The sequence below is a fragment of the Danio rerio genome, chromosome 10 (genome assembly GCF_052040795.2).
Source record: "Danio rerio strain M-AB ecotype USA chromosome 10, GRCz13ab, whole genome shotgun sequence".
Classification (NCBI taxonomy): Eukaryota; Metazoa; Chordata; class Actinopteri; order Cypriniformes; family Danionidae; genus Danio; species Danio rerio.
The window spans coordinates 23,070,195-23,091,460 of record NC_141030.1 but is presented as its reverse complement, the minus strand read 5'-3'; the positions used below and the strand labels follow the sequence as shown (position 1 = coordinate 23,091,460).

At 34.5% G+C, this 21,266-nt stretch overlaps 2 protein-coding genes across 5 annotated transcripts in view; both read right to left on the bottom strand.

Annotated features, from left to right (window-relative positions):
• Positions 1-150: 150 nt before the first annotated feature.
• On the bottom strand, positions 151-14,731 carry atp6v1b2 (ATPase H+ transporting V1 subunit B2). 3 transcript variants are annotated; one of them, XM_087268984.1, is made up of 15 exons: positions 14,560-14,731; positions 9,808-9,837; positions 9,585-9,640; positions 7,983-8,081; positions 7,806-7,899; positions 7,653-7,730; positions 7,188-7,327; positions 6,455-6,556; positions 5,276-5,373; positions 4,660-4,783; positions 4,427-4,577; positions 3,546-3,628; positions 3,332-3,436; positions 2,191-2,320; positions 152-1,060 (listed from the first exon to the last, which is right to left on the bottom strand). In XM_087268984.1, exons 5-15 carry the CDS (start codon positions 7,810-7,812, stop codon positions 924-926), a joined length of 1,155 nt encoding a protein of 384 aa, XP_087125110.1. In that variant the 5' UTR covers positions 7,813-7,899; positions 7,983-8,081; positions 9,585-9,640; positions 9,808-9,837; positions 14,560-14,731; the 3' UTR covers positions 152-923.
• Positions 12,928-21,266, bottom strand: part of vsig8a (V-set and immunoglobulin domain containing 8a) — a 21,546-nt gene continuing 13,207 nt past the window's right edge. For both annotated transcript variants that reach the window (NM_001328510.2, XM_087269484.1), the window contains 4 exon segments: positions 12,928-14,731; positions 16,943-17,081; positions 17,163-17,285; positions 20,689-20,841. In NM_001328510.2, coding sequence (NP_001315439.2) covers positions 14,566-14,731; positions 16,943-17,081; positions 17,163-17,285; positions 20,689-20,841 — 581 coding nt within the window. In that variant the 3' untranslated portion in view covers positions 12,928-14,565.

The following is a 21,266-nucleotide window of genomic DNA, read 5'->3' as shown; positions in this document are numbered from 1 at the left end:
ATGAATGTTTAAGCAAAAGACTTTTTCACAATTATCAAGAATAAACCCAGTGCTGTGCTTTGCAATATACTGTAAATAATCAGTACAACAGTGTAGTGATGTAGAAGTGCATTGTCGCAGTATTATATTTAATTACTGTCATAAATAGGAATAAATTACACCACATCAATGTTTATTTCACGAAGCAAGTGGTCACATACATATTTTTTATAGTTTTCATGCATTATGAGGTCAATCACTTCTTTATGAACATGATATAGCACACTTTACACAGTACATACATTTATTGCACCAAAATAAATAATAAATAAATATATTGCCACAACCATACATCACACTTTTCGATACAACTCATAAAATAATGTGAGAAAAAAAATGAACAAAAATAAATTGCTCAGTGTTTGGCTTTCCTCTTGCTATAGTAAACAACTGCTCCTAAATTGATATGGCCACTGCAGTTTATGCATTTTAATGAACATCTGGCTACTCTTCATCATTTATAGAACATTTTCTCTTTTAAATATACAGTGAAAAGATTGTAATAAGTACAAATCCATACAATACATTAATCTATAATCTTAGCACTTCTGAAATAAAGAAACAGATTGTTTTGTAATACACACTAGTAGCCACTTGCTCTAAAGTGTAAACTCTGTCTGGCCTTTACCACACTGTTGTCACACTGAGCCACACACAAAAAAAACATCCACACAGAAGTGTAGCGACACTATTCATACTACATTGGCTTCACTATTTAGCAACACTTACATAAGCAAATACTCAGAGCAGCAATGAAAAACAGCTTTGTATTCCACCAATCTAGGCTGTGTGTACTTGATTGCAGAGACTGAGAAACATCTAGAAGTGTAGATGACAGATTCACGGTTGATTGAGAGACAAAGTGAATGAACAAGGAAGAAAGACTAATGTTTGGAGTCTCGGGGGTAAAACTCAGCCAGAGTGCTCTGAGGAATCCTCTTCAGCATCTCCTTGGGGAAGATTCGCAGGAGCTGCCAGCCAATGTCCAACGTCTCAAACACAGTCCGGTTCTCATATGCACCTGTGGCACAAAACATACTTGGCTCAAGTATGGCTAACGTCATATGGCACTTCAAGAGTTCCCACTTAGATATGCTGGGCATTTATAGCAGGTTTGGCATGCTGTCCCGGGAGAGAACCCTGAGCTCGGAGATATTTGAGCCCAGGGCTCCCGCCTGGTCAATAAGCATATCATGGGATCTGAGATCAGATCCCGATCTCGATCACCCCCCCTTTAGAAAGGGAGAAAAAGGAGGAGATGGGGTGGAAAGGGGGATTCTTTCAAAACGAAGATAGAGCAATAAGGAGAAAGTGATCTATTTATATTAAGCTAGGATCATTCTGATTGGATTATTACTGATTACGGATGAGTGTCCAGCAGTGCACAATCATGTCACGTGCTCCTCTCGAAATTAGTTTGTGAAACTTCACTTCTGTTGCAAATCATTTATTTGTTTTCTTTTCAGCTCAGTCCCTTAAGTAATCTGGGGTTGCCACAGCGGAATGAACCGCCAACTTATCCAGCATCTGTTTTTACGCAGCGGACGCCCTTCCGCATCACTGGGAATGTTGCAAGTCATAACATTTGTTAATAAAAAAAAGAAGGAAAATCATCACAATTTCTGGAACGAGTCATGTTTTATACACATACTGAACAGAATTTTACAGAATTCATTTATTCTTATATTTAAAAGTACAGTGTGTCATTTTTAAAGCATATTCACAACAAATATAGGCGTAGTTTGATAGTGCTTTTTAAGGAGCTGTTTACATGACAATGTTTTCAACCAGAAATGTGAAACTTTTATGTCTTTAATGTGGTTGTCACTGCTGAAATAAAATTGAAAAAAAAAAAATAGTTAAAATAAATACAATACAAAAACAGTGGCTCCTGATGACATGTATACAGAACTCTTCTTGTTGCATAATGTCTCAGGCTCAGTCAAATTTGAGCTTGTACCTTTATAATAAATAAGGAAATTGAGGAATGCATGTTTTATGAAATAATCCTCAGTTTCCTGCACAGACTAATTATTTCACTTTATAGAACCTCAATGAATCATCAGAAGCCGTGAGAGTTAGGATTTGTTTAGCTTGTATTTAACTTTGTTTTCTGCACAATTCCATGTGTACCCTACCATTGTTACTTACCCTGGGAAATAAAGTTCCTCTCAAATTTCTGTAAGAACTCCAAGTACAACAAGTCATCTGATGTCAGTGCTTCTTCTCCAACCACAGCCTTCATTGCCTGCACATCTTTCCCAATAGCATAGCAAGCATACTGTAAAAAAAAGAGCAGAACCTGAGTCACAAACAATAAAGATAAAGAAATCTAGATAAAAAAAAATATTAAAAAAACACACACAAGGATCACACATCAGCTTTTGATGGAGTGGAGAGATAATGATACAGCAAATTTGGTGGATGGGGATGATTAGAAGGCCATGATCAGTGATGGATGGACGGAATTTGGGGATATACCCCTACTCTTTACGAGAAGTGCCATGGGATATTTAATGACCACAGAGAGTCAGGACCTTGTTGTGATCCAAAAGGCAGCGCTCACAAACAGTATAGTGTCCCCTTCACTATACTGGGGCATTAGGACTCACACAGACCACAGGTTGAGCTGGCCTCACTAACACCACTTCCAACATCAACCTAGTTTTCCCATGTGGTCTCCCATCCAGGTACTGACCAGGCTCAGCCCTGCTTAGCTTCAGTGAGTAACCAGTCTTGGGCTGCAGGGTGATATAGCTGTGGCGATTCAGCACTGCTATTCAGCAGAGATGCATTCACTTGCTCAAAACTGATAATAAAAACTTCTAACGCAGAATGCTTCTGTAACCCCGCCAGTTCTACATCACCCAACCCACTCCAAGCTGGGATCGAACTAGCGACTCTCTGCATGGGATAAGGTTGCTCTAATATGGAGGCTAAAGATTATGGCTTCTAGCGTCTGTTGCACCTTTAAGAAGTCAGAGAAGCAAGGTTTACCTGCACAGCACTTCACTCCCTGGCCTCTGTAACCTCTTCTTGAAGTGCAAATTATGAATTCTAAAGTATCAATTCACAAAAGACTGAACTAATGACTGTTGAAAATTCAGCTGTCATCACAGAATATAATGACCTTATTAAAAATACAATGGATTTGACTTTTACTGTATTGTTGCTTTTGAAAAATCTGCATTTGGAGTACAATCGACTTCTTCGGGAAAGAAAAAAGATAATAATAAATATTAACAAAACTAAAAGGGATACTGTAAAACATTTCCCATACTGCCATACTTACAAGCTGATTAGAGACATCCGAGTGGTCTTTACGTGTCATTCCCTCACCAATGGCTGATTTCATCAATCGAGACAAAGAGGGTAGTACATTGATGGGAGGATAAATCTGCATAATATGATCAATAATAGTTAGAAAACATCAAAAGAGATGCAGTCAGATAAAGTGTAATTATAGCTTTAAAAGTACAAATTTTAAGCTTGTATCCATAACTCACCTGTCTGTTATGAAGCTGTCTATCCACATAAATTTGACCTTCAGTGATATAGCCAGTTAAATCAGGAATAGGATGAGTAATATCTGCAAATATTAAATAGGCAAGTAAACCAGTTATGATTATATAAGTCCAGACGTTGTTGTTTTTACTGTTTTACTAGTACACTATGGTATGAGAACTGTGCTGATAATGTAATTTCTTGTTGTGGCCAAAAATAAGAAATGAAGTCAACAATATTTATGAAAGCTAATCTACAGAAGATAACAAAAGCAAGCAAAAACTATTGTTGAGCACTTTTGTGAGGGAATTAAAAGACATCTACAAATGTATATCAAATAAGTACAAAGACATCTGTCTTGCTTATAACTTTTAGAGACCAAAAGCCCAGACACTGGACGAGAATAATTCTTTCTATAGCCTGTGTTCATGCATACTATGAAAATGAAGTATGCTTTGAAAAGCTTTGTGTATACTTTGAGCTTAAAGATCCCAAAATGAAAATGTACCACTGTTTCCTTAACCTCAAGTGCTTCCAAACCTTTATGAGTTTCTATATTCTGTCGATCACAAAAGAAGATATTATGAAGAAAGCTCAAAAACCTGAATGCATTCCATAGAAGGAAAAACAAATACAACAAAAGTCAATAGCTTCCAACAATTTTCAAAATATTTTCTTTTGTGTTTAACGGCAGAAAGAAACTCATAAACTCCTAAAAAAATTGAAAGAAACTAATACAAATTTTAATAAACTCATAAAAATTTGAAACCATTATTCATTCATTCATTCATTCATTCATTCATTTTCCTTCAGCATGGTCCCGGCTTAGTAAACTATTTCTGTAAATAAAAATTTAAAGTTGAGTAAGTAGAAGTTTGCCAACCATCATTGGGCATAGTGAGGATTGGGATTTGAGTGATGGATCCATTGCGTCCTTCCACACGTCCAGCCCTCTCATATATTGTAGCCAGATCTGTGTACATGTAACCTGGAAAACCACGTCGCCCGGGAACCTCTTCTCTAGCAGCAGACACCTTTAAGATGACCACAAAAATTAATAGATAATAATGAGTTTAATGTTATTCTGAATGTCTGTCAATTAACATTATAATGTACCTCACGTAAGGCCTCGGCATAAGAGCTCATGTCAGTCAATATGACCAGCACGTGTTTCTCACACTGGTAAGCCAGGAACTCAGCTGAGGTAAGTGCAAGGCGAGGGGTGATGATACGTTCAATCCTGCAAAAGAAAACTCAACATTTTGGTTTATCTTTCCAAAAATGTTGTCATTATTTTCAAATCTTTCTGTCCTTAAAGAGATAATGCACCCCAAAATGAATTTGACCCTCTTTCTTCTGTTTAAAACAAATGAAGATTTTTTTTTTTAAAAGCTGGAAACCATTGACTTTTAGAGTATTTGTTTTTCCCACTATGGGTATTTTGTTCTTCAGTGTGAGTAAATAGTGAGTAGATTTAAATTTTTGGGTGAACTATACTTTTAAAGTCAGATTGTACTGATTGCTCTATATTTAATTAATTACATTTTTGACTCCTTAGGATTAAACCTTTGATAATTTAAAAACGATTTATGATGCTTATATGCATTATTTAAAGTCTTAAAGGCTTTATATTATATATGTGGAAGGACATGAGGGTGAGTAAATGATGACAGAATTTCACTTTAGGGTGAACTATTGCATGTCTGTCAAGAATGTCTGAGAGGATACTGACGTGGGATCATTGGCCAGATTTAAAAAAAGGCACACATTGTCCATGGACCCGTTCTCTTCAAAGTCTGATTTAAAAAATCTTGCAGTCTCCATGTTGACCTAAAGATACAAATAATGTCAGTTAGATATCCCACTAGTATGAATGTATACATTTAGGTTGTGTTCACAGTTGAAGTTTGGTATTGTTGGTTTGGTCTGGACCAAAATAAATAAAATGACACAATTAGTCCTGCGTAATATCCAGCATTCACAATGTCAATCAAACTTTAACATATAGAAAATAATTCTATTATGCATATTTTGCAACAGAACATTTCAAACATTTAAAACTGATCTAACTTTGCAGGTAGTATGTATATTTGTAGCAGTTGAGAAATCATGATAAACTTCAGAAATGTGTAAGGCAGTCAAACCGCTGCCAGAAATTCCTCCATCATACATCGATTTGTTGCAAGATTATTCTGATGCCTGAGTTAAACTGTAATTGGCAACATCAAAACGGCTGCACAATAAATCATTAATCGAAATTGCAATTTAGAAAAAGTTACAAATGTCATGCACATCTTGTCAGGGAAGCATGGCTCTGTGAGCAGTAGTAAATCTCCTCCAAAAGCCAGAATGTGCTGCAAACTGCAAATGTGTCACAAAATAAAAAAAAATTATTTAATTAAAAAAAAAGAGTCAAAGGAAATCAAACTGTGGCTTAAACTGTTTTATTGATTCAACATGATTAATAATCACATGACTGTGAAAAAATTAAGTTTTTAGTAAACCTAGCTATTAAATATGGTATTTTTCTGTACTTTCAGATATAGCAGCAACACAAAGCACTAAATTGCAGAATGAATGCTACTCCATCTGAAAGCACATTTATGGCCAATTACAGAACTGGCTTTACTGACAAAATGTGCATGAAAATCACCTTTGATTGTGCTGGGTTAATCAGGGTTACAACCAACATATTATAATTAATGTCCTTTTTAAGGTTCTTAAGGAATTGTGTGTTGTTTCTGGTTCATTTAGATGTCCTTGTTCAGTGTTTCACTCATATTTTTCAGTCAAACTGCACAAGAAATAGTTTGCAAATAGACAGAGACTCATAATTGGTTTAAATAAACCAAATATGACAAGTGTAAACACCCATAGACTGCTTAGATTTTAATTCACATGTGCCCCTCACCCCCATGGCAGCAAACACAATGGCAAAGTTATCCTCACTGTAATCCATCACATCTTTAGACTTCTTTACCAAACCTGCCTGGCGACAGATCTGTGCAGCAATCTGGAAACAGCAAACAAACAAAAAAGTTATTATTGTAGGTAACTACATTAGATTTAAGGCATTTGATTCAATTTAAAGGTATTGGAGTATGATCCACAATTTTTTGTGTTAAAATGAGAGTTTGCTATTTTAACATTCAAATGTTTGTGCTCAATACAATTTATTTATACATTAATTTAAACAAGACACCTGATAAAATGTAATTTCTTTTAAGAGTTTACATACTCTTGCCATGTATATTTAGAACAAGAAACATCTGATGACATATCAAAATACTATATTTAAGTATCAGAGTACAAGCACCAAAATACTAATTTAATTTGAAATCTAAAAAACAAACAAATGAACAAACAAACAAAAAAAAACAGGTTTAACCCATTTACCAAAAGTGTTTAACCGTTTAAAATTTAATACAATTTTGTATGATCACTTTACATAGACATATCTATATTATATGAAACATTAAACAAATTATATAATATGTAATTTTTTCTCACCCATATTTTGACATTCACAAAAGGTAAATGTATGTATATACCAGATTACAATTATTTTTATGTTTGAGATGTAAAAGCCCAAATTTGTCATGTTGAAATTACTGCAATATTATAAAGATGAACACCGCTCTCACCTCATTGTGTGGTAGACCAGCTGCAGAGAAAATGGGAATTTTTTGGCCTCTGGCAATACTGTTCATGCCATCAATGGCAGAGATGCCAGTTTGGATCATTTCCTCAGGATAAATACGACACTGAGGATTAATTGGCTGTCCTACAGAAAGCAGGGGGAAATTGGATGGTATACATTTCTTCAATTCTCAAAAAATGTACTGATGACAATCTGTGATTGTATTAGCTTAAGAGGATGATTCAACCAAAAAGATTATACAAGACCTTGATGCATTATAAGCTGGTGTTAATTTTGCTTATCCCAAGTGTTTTTTTTTTTTGGACACTTAAATTTCCATTAACTATGGACTTCCATTTTAGCTAAAAAACATCTTAAATCTTTTACTTCGAATAATTTAGTCTAAGTATATTAACAGAAAGTGTCACTTTGGGAGAATACCCTTTGAGAAAGACTCATTGATTTGTACCCATAATGTCTAAGTAGTCCTCTGCCAGCACCGCAGGTCCTCGATCAATTGGCTTTCCTGATCCATTGAAAACACGACCTAAAAAAGACAAGTTTTAGCAAATGCACAAAAAAATAAATCACCTGGCTTCAGTATGTTTTTTCTAAATCTCACCCAGCATGTCCTCAGACACAGGTGTGCGCAAAATGTCCCCTGTAAATTCGCAGGTCGTTTTTTTGGCATCAATACCAGATGTTCCCTCAAACACCTATAAATGAAATTATGAGGGACAATTGTGATCAAAAAAGACGAAAAACAAAAATGCACACACTTCAGATTTCATTTCCTGACCTGAACCACTGCTTTGGAGCCTGTGACCTCCAGCACTTGTCCACTCCTCTTAGTGCCATCAGGGAGAGTGAGATGGACTATCTCAGCATACCTGGGAAACTGAACCACAAACACAAATCTTACAGCCGCATAACATCATATAAGAGACATAACCATAATTCAGTACTTACCAATCAAACATGCTTACAACAGAATGATTACAATGACACACTGAATGGACTTCTTAGTAATTTACTGATATGCCTGTATCTATCTATCTATCTATCTGTCTGTCTGTCTGTCTGTCTGCCTGCCTGCCTGCCTGTCCGTCCGTCCGTCTGTCCGTCTGTCTATCTATCTATCTATAATGCAAAATGTCAATTGGTCATTTAAAACTTGAGTAATAACAGTTAATACACTAGTTACTAGTTACATGTATGCAATAATTCAACAATATGATCTGTACATCAAAAAAAAATCACAAATAAAAATGAAATGAAACTACCAACAATAACAGCTATATTGAGGTGCTGGTCAAACCAAAAATTATTTAGATAGCAGATAAAAATAATACATATTACTTTATTTTTTAGGTTTCTTTCTTACTTACTAGTGGCTGCAAGACATCATATTCTGTGAGGGTAGCAAAATAAAGTAAATTGTGATTTAATATACCAATTTTTTTCATACTGTGGAGTAAAAGCAGTGAGTCTGGGAAAATATTACAGTTCAGGTTTTCATGAAGCTGGTTGACAGTAGCGACTACAGGCAGAAATTGAGGTCAAACAAGTTATTGATAGTTGTGTAAATATTGAATTATATTTGCATTATTTTTGCTTTACTGGATTACATACCGAAAGCATTATTAAAAACTATTTGTTCTGATGCCATTTAACTCAATTTTTTTTTGTCACATGACATTACCATTTTCTAATACAGCGAATAAACTATGATAATGTAAAAAAAAATGTTGAAAGTAAATTTTGTTTGGCAATATTCAATCTGATATTCTGATGCTTAACTCTAGGAAATATGCCTATTAATGTGCATTTGGAACAAAATAATATAAGTTAAATAGTATATGCAAGTAGTTAAAGTAAAGTGGAAAAGTTGTAGACACTTGTTCTGCAACATGCAGTACTAAAACTTGTGTGCTTTATAAATGTGTATATTAACAAAAATTCACAAGACACAATTTTATACCAAAGGGTCCAAGATAGGGCTGGGCTTTATGGTAGAAATGCAGTCTCGATAATTATTTTCCATATTGAACAATAACGATATGTATACATTTCGATATCAGTTGTTAATGTTTTCAGTTTTAAAAGAATACCCCAACAACGACTGAGGCCACAAAAATTAGAGGGTCCATTAAAAGACATAACATATTTTCGGCCGATACATTTTTGCTTTGGTTTGGTAAATCACTAATATCAACACATTTATAAATACCCCTTGTTGCATATAATCTCATTTATCTGCCCAGTCCTAGTCAAGAGCCAATAAGTTGTCAGAAAATGATGATGATACATTTTGATGGATCTCTAAAACAAAACAATATTCAAACATATAACATTAGCCATGTGCAGTACAGAGATCGGTATAATAGTCTACAAGTAATACCTTCACTTGATCCAAAATCACCAGGGGTCCATTAACACCAGCCACAGTTTTATATGCTGTGCACACAATAAACATTAAAGTCACAAGAGAGCTTTTACAGTTTAATTCCAATAACAAACACAACTTAACCAACCCAACAGTTTGTTTGTCTCTCTTAACGACATAGCAAAAATAAGTAAACATTACAAAAAAAATAATACAGTAAAAAAATGAAACATATCACCTGATAAAATACGACATCACGTGAAAGTGTCTTAAAAGGAAAAAATAAACAAACAGAATGAGAATGTCATTTATAATGTATAAAACATGAATATCAGAAATGAAAAACAGAGATGGTCTGAATGAGAAAAAGAAACCCAAGGTTTTTAGGTACATCATGCTGTGAGGTAGTCTGTGCAGCTGATGATGCTGCCCATTTATGGCAAGCCAATTTAACATTATGCCATACAAGTCAAAAATTCATTTAAAGGTCTCCTAAAGTGCCTTGTTATTCAATGTGTTGACGTAATTTCAAGTGAAACTGGAAAACAAGGTGGGACATGAAACAGCCCCTCCCCTTTGCTTAAATAGCCAACAGTAGTTAATTTAAATCACAGCTCAACCAATGCAGATATTGTGTGGACTGCTGTGAATCAAGTGGCACTCAAAAGACTTCATTCACAGTGGGGAAAAAAAATAAAAATAACCATCTGAATCATTTATCCGCTACATATAGGGCATAATAAAATATACTAAGAACTTGGCTTAAAAGCAAAACAACTTTGGTGAACTATACAGTGTAAGGGGTGGGATACTTCAGATTCTAGATAGCATTCGATTGGATATGATAATTAATAAATACATTAAAAAAGTTAAAAATTATGTAATCAAAATCAATAATTCATACTGGTGGCTATGAGAGATGATGGATATAGGGATGAATATACCTTTAACGTATGTTTTGTCATTGCTTCAGAGCCTGTTGGCTAATAAATTACATCAAAGTGATTGAAAATTGGATGGCTGATGATAACCATTGACTTCCATAGTAAGAAAAATATGGAAGCTAATAAGTACCATTAACCATAACTCATCAAAATATTATTCTGTGTTTAACAAAATAAAGAAAGTCAACTAGGTACTTAACAAGTAGAAGATATGATAGGAGTAAATGATGACAGATATTTCACTGTTGGATGAACTGCCCCTTTAAATCTTAGATATTAGAATCAAACTATCACACATTATAATAATTTCTAGTATTTATATCAGGTGTATTAAAAAAAAAACATTTTTATGAATTCTGTACTAGCCCTGCTAAAAAAACAGCTTAATCCAGATCAACCAGCCTGGTTTTAGAGGGGTTTTGGCCATTTATATGCTGGTTTCCAATCAGTCTAATCCTTGTCCTAAATGATCAGGCTGTAAAATTACCAGCTAAAACCAGCTTGACCAAACTGGCTAGGCCAAGACCTGGAAATGTCTGAAACCAGCCTAGAAACGGCCAAAACCGATCTAAAACCAGGCTGGTCAACCAGCTAAAACCAGCCAAAGCTGGTTTAAGCTGTGTTTTAGCAGGGAATACACTTAAAACAACTAAAGACATAATAACACAATTGTCAACAATAGTCTTAATGTTAAAACAGCTTGCCATCACACCATCACGATACACATCATATATGCACAAACCTAAAACCTACATCCGTGTTCATTTATTCGGCATCATATTTGTCGAAAGGGCAATAATTACACAGATAAAATTACAATCCAATTAGAAGGAAAAAAATATATAGAAAGCAGGGAACGTGCCATCTAATTTATCAATTCACCTGACTGCATAAACTGATGTACAATATCAGACATCTTACAAATTAAACAGTAAACGTCTGCAGTTAGGAATAACTACGAGGATGTTAATGAAATGCAGTCGTAAACCTAGAGCACGTCATTCAATCGTTGCGGAGTTACACATCATTTGATCGCTAAGGTGGGCTTCTGTTTGTAAGGGCCCTTTATAGTCAGCACTGTACACTCACTTAATCTCGGCTGAGAAATGTAGTCACGAGTCACGGCAAGGACATTTTCCCGAACGGCGACCTGTTTAGTCCCAGTAAGAGAAGATGATATTTCGCTCACGGCTCCGCTCACCATTCCCCTAAGAGCCTTCATGATGACTACACTACACAAAAATCACTACTGCAAGCTAAAGTGTGAAAGCACAAATGCACATGCGCACTAGGAGCTACGTGTTTTTCTCCCCCCTCCGCTCTGCAAAATCGACGCAGTGGACACGGACGCCCTCTAAAGTAAAGTAGTGAATGCTGTATTTATGTGTGTTTCTAGATATAATGTAATCAATCATTAGAATAACAATGTAAAATATTTATTTCAGATTTTGCAAGTATTAATGTTTACCTTTTAGATCATATTTGTGCATTAGGTCCATGTAAAAAAATATTACAAACAAAATGTAAACTTTAATTATGATACAGACAAGTTACTAAAATATTTTAAATGTAGTAGAGGTTTACATAAAAGATAGCCTTATTTAATCATCAATAATCATTTAATGTCATATTAAAGGTGCACACCCTATGTAGGTTTCTAATTGTTGTTTTTAATCTGTATACCCCACTAAAAAATCCAGCTTAAACCAGCCTAGGCTGGTTGGCTGGTTTTAGCTGGTCGACCAGGCTGGTTTTAGAGGGGTTTTGGCCCCTTTCAGGCTGGTTTCCAGCCATTTCCAGCCTGGTCTTAGTTGGTAAAGCTGGAAAATGACCAGCTAAATCCAGCTAAAACCAGCTTGACCAGCCTGGTTTAAGCTGGACATAGCTGGTTTTGGCTGGGCTCCCAGCCTGGCTAGGCTGGTCAAGCTGATTTTAGCTGGTCATCTCCCAGCCTAACCAGCTAATACCAGGCTGGAAATAGCTGGAAGCCAGCCTGGAAGTGGCCAAAACCCCTCTAAAACCAGCCTGGTTGACCAGCTAAAACCAGCCAACCAGCCTAGGCTGGTTTAAGCTGGATTTTTCAGCAGGGTACTTTTCTACTCATTCAGAATAAGCCTGTTGACTCAATTTTACATAAATTTCATTTACAATTCATGACAGTTTAACATTATTTCACTTTTAATTTTATATTTAAGTTTAACAAAATCATCAGCTATTTGCGTGATTTATTTTGCTTTCTTTAAATATAAATTAGCCTGTTTTAATTTATTCTATTTGATGCTACAAAATGTGATGTCTTGTGTTTGCCCCTACTACTGTATTTGAGAAGGCAGTAAAGACATATTGTCAGCAACATATTAAAAATGTTACCCAAATCTTTATGTTAAAAAAAATGTTACTATTTATGTCACCCACACGTTTTCTTCATTTTTTATTACAATTCATAAAAATTCAACCTATCAGTATAACATCAGCAAATATTAGTTCCAGAAATGCTGAAGAAAACAACTAATTATTTCATAGTCACACACAAATCCATCCAAACTTTGTTCTTGTACAAAAAACCCTAATATCAGCAAATAAGCAAAAAAAAGAAGAAAAAAAGCATAGCAGACATTGTTTAAAAACAACAAAACACAAAGTTCATTTTCAGTCATCACATAAACCTTTAAATCTCATGGGAAATAATATAAATGAAGTTACATCATGTTTAAAAAAACGTCAACAATTAAGGCTCTCCTCACAAACAAATATTACCATTAGGCCTTTTTAAAAAGCTACTAATATTGCCTGATATGATCAGTATCTGGTTCTGCGTAATTTAATTCATAATGTATGCTTCACTCATATGAATCCTTATCACATTAGAAAATAATTACATTTACAAACCCATTTTGATTTCATACATTATATTGCAACATGACTGAATGCAAAGCATTTTACAGTCAAAAAGTTAATTCCATTAAAATCCATTTAAGAGACTGTTTAAGTGTTTCTTCAATAGAAGATTAAAAATTATTCGTAACTGTGGACAAGGCAATGGCTACTAACGCACTTTCAGAGTTTAAAAAAACATACACAGACAAAACTTAATTGAAATAAATGGCTCCCGACAATTCATTAAGAAAAAAAAGTCACATGCTGTAACTCTTAGATGCCTGAGGGTAATTAATAGCAACATTTCATTTTATTTTGTACTATAGTATTTCTTTTCAGTTCCATTTTTGTACATTTATAGGAGCTATATGAATGAAATGTATTATTAAATGTATTTGTGTCAGTGCACAATCAAAAAACATTTAAATAAAAATGTATTAACATTCTGTTGAAAAGACTAATTTAAATTATGCATAATATATAATGGCTATACATTGCAGGGTTGCAACCAATCAGATGTTTTGTTTTGTTTTTTTACATCAGCTTGGGTTTTGTAGTTACTGCAATTTTGACACTCTTGTTTTTTTTTCTGAATCAGGATAAAATTGAACCAGGAGAGTTCAACAGATGTCACTAATCCATTTTAGGCTTGAACTCAATTTTGACCAAAAGCCTAGTTACTACACTTTAGCTATGATTATGAATGTTGATTAATATAATACATGTTAAACACAGTTTGTACCGTGTGAAACGGAATGTTATATTCTGGCTATACAGACAAAACATACCAGTCAATGATGCTAGTCCAGCACAAGTTAAGAACCAAAAATCATTTAACTCAAGCAAGTTATGGTCAATAAATGAATGTCTTACTTACATTGTATCTGCTTGTTAATGTTCATAGGATAAGAGAATTTCTGCTCAAAACTCTGCGCGCACACACACACACACATACGCACACACACACAAATCTGATGCAATGTGCATTGATCTAAATGTAATACAGCAAATATTTCACTTTGCTTGTGACAAACATACAGATTTGCAGGGTTGTTTTACCTCCTTTTCTAGATTTTTTGGGGCAGTTTTGTTCATTTTTGCTAACATTTTTACTACAGTCACTTTATATTGTTTCATCTCTGCTGCACATCGATACCACTGTGACTTACAGTCTCTCACACAGCATAACCAAATCTGCTGTCATATTTTGCCGTGCTGTAGCTGGTGTTGCTGGAGGTTGGATGTTCATTTTGTGTTTGTCCCACCTGACTGTAGGCCACACCTGAGCGGAAGCTGGAGACTCGGCTGTTTGGGCGACTCTCAGGTGCAGGAGCGTCCTCTCTTTAAGGACAGAAGAAACAGAAAAGCTGTTTCAGAGCCAAATGCCTTCTTACCATTCAGAAAATATGTCCATATGGAAAAGTATGTATATAATTTTTTTTTGTGTGTGTGTGACAAAAATAATTTTAATGCTTTGCTAAATAATTGACTGATTGTACTATGTATTTAGTTATTTTTAAACAAAAAAGAAGAATTAGAATATTTATTTTGTCTAAAATAAAAAAATATGCTAAATATTTTACTAAATATATATTCATTTTGCTAAACTTTTATTTATTATTTAAAATTTTTTAAATAATAGAGACTGTGTCTATTCCTCGTATTATCAATAAGTAAATTTACTATGTATTCTAGAAATAAAATCCAATAAGAATCAACGAGAAAAACTGCAAAAAAGTTACAATAGACATTTTTTTAAAGCTTGATCTCCTAAACATCTGAGACCTACAACACAAACACTGTACACTGAGGATATTTATAACAAGTTTCAAATATAGATGTATTGAATAAAAAAAAATGTAATGTCAGAAACTCCACAATAATTTCAGACTTCCTCATCTGATGAGGAGAGACCAGCTTGTCTGAGCATAGCCTTTAGGAGGCGTATCTCAAGTCTGGCCTTGGTTTGCTGCAGTTTGGCCAGAGTCAGTTGTTCCTTTGCCAGATGAGCTGTGCTTCTGCCCTTTCAGTCTCTTGTTGCAATTGTTGAAAGAGTCATTGCCATTCTTTGCATTTTTGTAGTTATTCTGTAATCATTGCATGCATCACTAATACATATTATAAAAAATATATGTATTTTCTATTGTGATATATATATCAATTAGTGACAGAATAAAATGTTTTGTTTTTGGTCAATTTTGAAAGCTGTTTGGGGGATTATTTTATGAGGCCAAACTCTTTTTACTTTGATGTAGGCCTATACTGAAAGGCTAAATACGTTAAAACCTACCTAATCACTGTAGCCTGACGGATGAACAAAAACAATTAAAACCTTATGAATAAATAGGATATCTTGTAAGATAATGCATGTTCCAAATATAGTATTATTTGATACATTTGGTAAGTTTTCATTACATTTTGGGCTTGAAATCCAGGCTGAATCCACCCTTCTGATGGGATCAGTTTAATCCAGGTTTTTTGGATCAAAGTGATCCAAATCCTACAAAAAAGGTCTGAAAACCCCAAACTAAAGGTTTGATCTGGATCAAAACCAAGATTGGATTATGTGATCTAATCCGATTATGTAATCCGTTTTTTTCTTTTGAAAAACCCATTTTCAAGATTTGATCCAATCCCTTATCCAAAATCTTAGTAGTTTACTTTTGAAAAACTGGGCCCTGGTCACTAGCACCAAAAGCACTTAACTGTAAATGAAATAATAACAGGCAATAACCTTAATGCTCTCTGTCTCACTGAAACCTGTCTGAAACAGAATGACTATATTAGTTTAAATGAAGCCACTCCTTCAGGATTCTTATGTAAGAATGAGGCTCGTCAGACTGCTCGTGGTGGTGGAGTTGTAATAATGTTTAATGATATTCTTAATGTTAATTTTGATGTTATTCTAGAAGTTTGTTCCTCGCCACTGTAGCCACTGGCATGCTTGGTTTGGGATTTGTGGAGCTGCCCATCGATAGTTTTGCTCTTTAATGTTTGAACCTTTAGCAGTGAAATTTAAACCACACGGAACTGAACTAAACTAAACTCCAATTCTGAAGACTGAGCTGACACTGCTTCAATTTACTAGAACTTCTTTGTTAACCTGCTTTGACACAATCTGCTCTGTAAAAGCACCATAGCAATAAACATAAACTTAATTAAATTCCTTGCTTTAGCTGTTTGGTTTTTTTGTTTGTTTGTTTGTTACACATTTAAAAAAAATGTATGCCAAAGGTTTGGTTTCTGTGCTGGCTTTGCTGTGGAAAATGCTTTTAGACATCTATCTAAACAGGAGCACCCAGAGGAAACCCACGCGAACACAGGGAGAACATGCAAACTACCCACTCCGCCACTGTACAGCCCTTTATATTTATTCAAAATGTTTTTTTTTTAAATGCCACCTCAAAGCATACAATATAGCCATATTTTAAAACATTTGCCCACATGTTAAAGAAATTCTTTAAAACACCTAAAGCAAGGACCATTCTTCTAAATCAGGAACATGCGTTATGGGAAGACGTTTATAGAGGAAAATGGAATGCTTAATATCACCTAATCTCATTCGAGAACTCTTTCTCCTGTCGATTCCAGTTACATCTGAAGACGAGGAGCCAGATAATGAGCAGGACGATCATGATGAGTAGTAAACAGCCAACAACAGTGCCTGTTATCACTCCTGCTCTATTAGGAGCTGTGGATGATTCAGAAAAAAAGGATAATGACGGATAACTGGTGTGATGAGCGGAGGAGTGTGTTTATGTGCTTGACTTACGCTTTACAGCTTGAAGGGTTAGTCGGCAGCTTTCTTTCCCTACAGCATTGGAAACCTCGCAGGAATACACACCGGTGTGACTTGTGGAGAGATTACTGATCAGAAGTTCTCCCGTGAGGGAATCTAAATACAAAAAAGAAAAGAAAAACACAATTTATGATAATATAAATAATAATACTTTTAAACTGTAGAATTGGGTGGGCTAAATTGTCCGTAGTGTATGAGTGTGAATGTGTGTATGGATGTTTCGCAGAGATGGTTTGCAGATGGAAGGGCATCCGCTGCATAAATTAAGATTAATACAAGAACTAAGCCGAAAAGAAAATGAATGAATGAAACTGTATACTAACATATTTCCCTCCCTAAAAAATATGTTAATAACTGTTTCATATTTTATTCAAAATATTGTTTTGTTTCCACATTTATAATTATTTTCAGACACAATCAGAAGAATGAAAATCAATATGTGTGAATGGTATTGTGTAAATCATTATGAATAAACATAATAACAAAATTATGTTACTAAATAACAGTTTTATTCATTCATTCATTTGCTTTTCGGCTTAGTCCCTTTATTAATCTGGGGTCACCTCAGTAGAATGAACCGCCAACTTACATGTTTTACGCAGCGGATGCCCTTCCAGCCACAACCCATCTCTGGGATACCCATACACACTCATCTGCACACATACATGCACTATGGAAAATTTAGCCTACCCAATTCACCTGTTCTGCATGCCTTTGGAGAAAACCAGAGCACCCGGAGAAAACCCACGCAAACGCAGGAAGAACATGCAAACTCCACACAAAAATGCCAACTGACCCAGCCAAGGCTTGAACCAGCGACCTTCTTGCTGTGAGGTGACAGCATACACACTGCATCGCTACAGTTTTATATATTAGCTTTTTTTTATATTATCTAGTTGCCAAATATTTTAACATAATATAATATAATATAATATAATATAATATAACATAACATAACATAACATAATATAATATAATATAATATAATATAATATAATATAATATAATATAATATAATATAATATTTTATGTGAACAAAATTACTCAAATGAACAATTAAGATTGAATATAAAAAATAACAGCAAAAAAAAAGAAATATAGGCAACGTAGTGGTGCAGTAGGTAGTGCTGTCGCCTCACAGTAGGAAGGTTGCTGGTTCGATCCTCAGCTCAGTTGGTGTTTCTGTGTGGAGTTTGCATGTTCTCCCTGCGTTCGCGTTGGTTTCCTCCGAGTGCTCCGGTTTCCCCCGCAGTCCAAAGACATGCAGTACAGGTAAATTGGGTAGGCTAAATTGTCCGTAGTGTATTAATGTGTGTGTGTTTCCCAGAGATGGGTTGCGGCTGGAAGGGCATCCTCTGCGTAAAAATGTGCTGGATAAGTTGGTGGTTCATTCCGCTGTGGCAACCCCAGATTAATAAAGGGACTAAGTCGACAAGAAAATGAATGAATGAATGAAATAAAAAATATTAAAACTGCTATACAAACACTGATTTGTGCATGGACAATATTTATAATATACCTGTATATCAACATTTGACTTTAAATTCCATACAAAAAGTATACATGACTTTTAATTTCCACATGGAATCTCTCTTTCCCAATGATGTTTAAGTATGTCTGATAATATTTTTTTTTCTTATGGGGTAATTCTTATTTGTTACATTTCAGCTGAAATAAAATAAATTTTATTTTTTTTAAGAATTATTTTAAGGTAAAAAAAAAAAAATTATTAGCCCTTTTAAGCTATATTTTTTTCGATAGTCTACAGAACAAACCATCGTTATAGAATAACTTATAGCTAATTACCCTAACCTGCCTTAACTTAATTAACCCAGTTAAACCTTTAAATATCACTTAAGCTGCATAGAAGTGTCTTGAAAAACATCTAATACAATATTATTTACTGTCATCATGGCAAAGATAAAAGAAATCAGATATTAGAAATGAGTTATTAAAACTATTATGTTTAGAAATGTGTTGAAAATCTGCTCACTGTTAAACAGAAATTGGGAAAAAAATAAAATGGGGGCTAATAATTCAGGGAGCCTAATAATTTTGACTTTAACTGTATATACTGTATATTACCTTGCTTTGTTAAATATCATTTGGGAAATGTTTAAATAAGTGCCTTAGTGCTCCCACCAGTGCCAATATACAGCCATATCGCACTGCTACGAGTGTGATATTGCGTTTATACAACAGTTTGACGGCATAATTGTGTATATAAAAACAAAATCAAACATGGAGAGTCTCAAAAACCCTTTTGTATGAGGAACTACTTTCTTCCGCCTTGGATTCAAATCATAAGCTGACAGTTAAACAGCTGAGCAAGCATCTTTTAAACTTTAGATCTGTAGTGTCTGCTTTTTGCTGGTTGTAAGTGGGCGGAGTAATACACAAAGGGTATAAAGAGGCTTTACGCGTGCTGATATTACTTAAATATATCACGGCTATCAGCCAATCAGATTCAAGAACCAGACAGAACTGTTGTATATATATATATATATATATATATATATATATATATATATATATATATATATATATATATATATATATATATAGTTGAAGTCAGAATTATTATCCCCCTGAATTATTTGCCTCCCTGTTTATTTTTCCCTTTTTTTTGTTTAACAGAGAGAAGATTTTTTTCAACTCATTTATAAACATAATATTTTTAACAACTTATCTTTAGTAACCGTTTTATTTTATCTTCGCCATGATGACATTAAATAATTTGTGACTAGATATTCTTCAAGACACTTCTATACAGCCTAAAGTGACATTTAAAGGCTTAACTAGATTAACTAGGTTAACTAGGCAGGTAAGGGTAATTAGGCAAGTTATTGTATAATAATGGTTCGTTCTGTAGACTATTGAAAAAAAATTTTTTCTAAAGGAGCAAATAATTTTGTTCTTAAAATGGTGTTTACAAAATTAAAAACGGCTTTTATTATAGTCAATTTTTTTTTTTAAATCCTAGACTTTCTCCAGAAGAAAAAAAAAATATTATCAAACATACTGTTATTTGGGAAATATTATCAAACTATATCGTTTGGGAAATATTTAAAAAAGAGAAAAAAAATAAATAAAAGGGGGGCTAATAATTTTGACTTCAACATTTTAAATAAAATCACTGTTAAGTCTTATTCTTATTTATTTATTTATTTATTATTTTCCAGTTATGGGTTGCAGCTGGAAGGGCATTCATTCATTCATTCATTCCCTTAAAAACTCTGCCTATTGTGCCATCTTGAAATATTATTTGAAATATATTTTCCCCTAATAACCATACACCTAATAAACTGATATATAACGCATATAGAAGACTTTAATTGATTGCAAACAGCGTCATTTAGATATCAAAATAAAAATAACATAACTAAACTATTAATCTGATGCCCTGTATATCACTTCAGGCCAGGGTCTCAAAACTGCAGTCAAAGTAGCGTGTAATAATAACAGTACATCGCCAGCAGCCAGCAGGGGTCACCCTTACTCTGAGTGGCGTCTGCAGGAATCGCTCCTCCGCTCTCTCTCCTCCATGAGTACAGCAGCGGCGCGGAGCCCTCGTCTGATCTGCAGCGGAGAGACGCCGCTTCACCCACTCCTCCACCGCCATCAATCCAGCAATTCGGCACAGACGGTCTCACTGCCACAGAGAGAGACGCAAATAACTCTCATAATTCACCCATACAACGGTTTTAAACTGTTTGAATAAATGCTTTGTGCAATTCTAGGGAATCAAAAGCACTGCTGACAGAAATGCCGCACGACTGCTTTCCTCAAGTACTCTTCCGTTCAAAACAAACCTAAAGAAGCCCTAAACACAATTTATTAGTTTGTTGGGAGTTTAATAAAACACCTCAGTGGCTGAGACCTGCTGTGAATGCAAGGTGAGGTCAGTGCATATTAGCCTAACGTTATTTAAAAGATTACAACTTGTAAAAACGCTATGTATATCCTCGTTAAACTGATAGACCTCGCAAATTTGGATATTTCTGTGAGCTATTTTTTACCATGTAGCTGCTGTACGACTTGACTGTTCCATTAATTTAATTATTGACATTGCTTAGA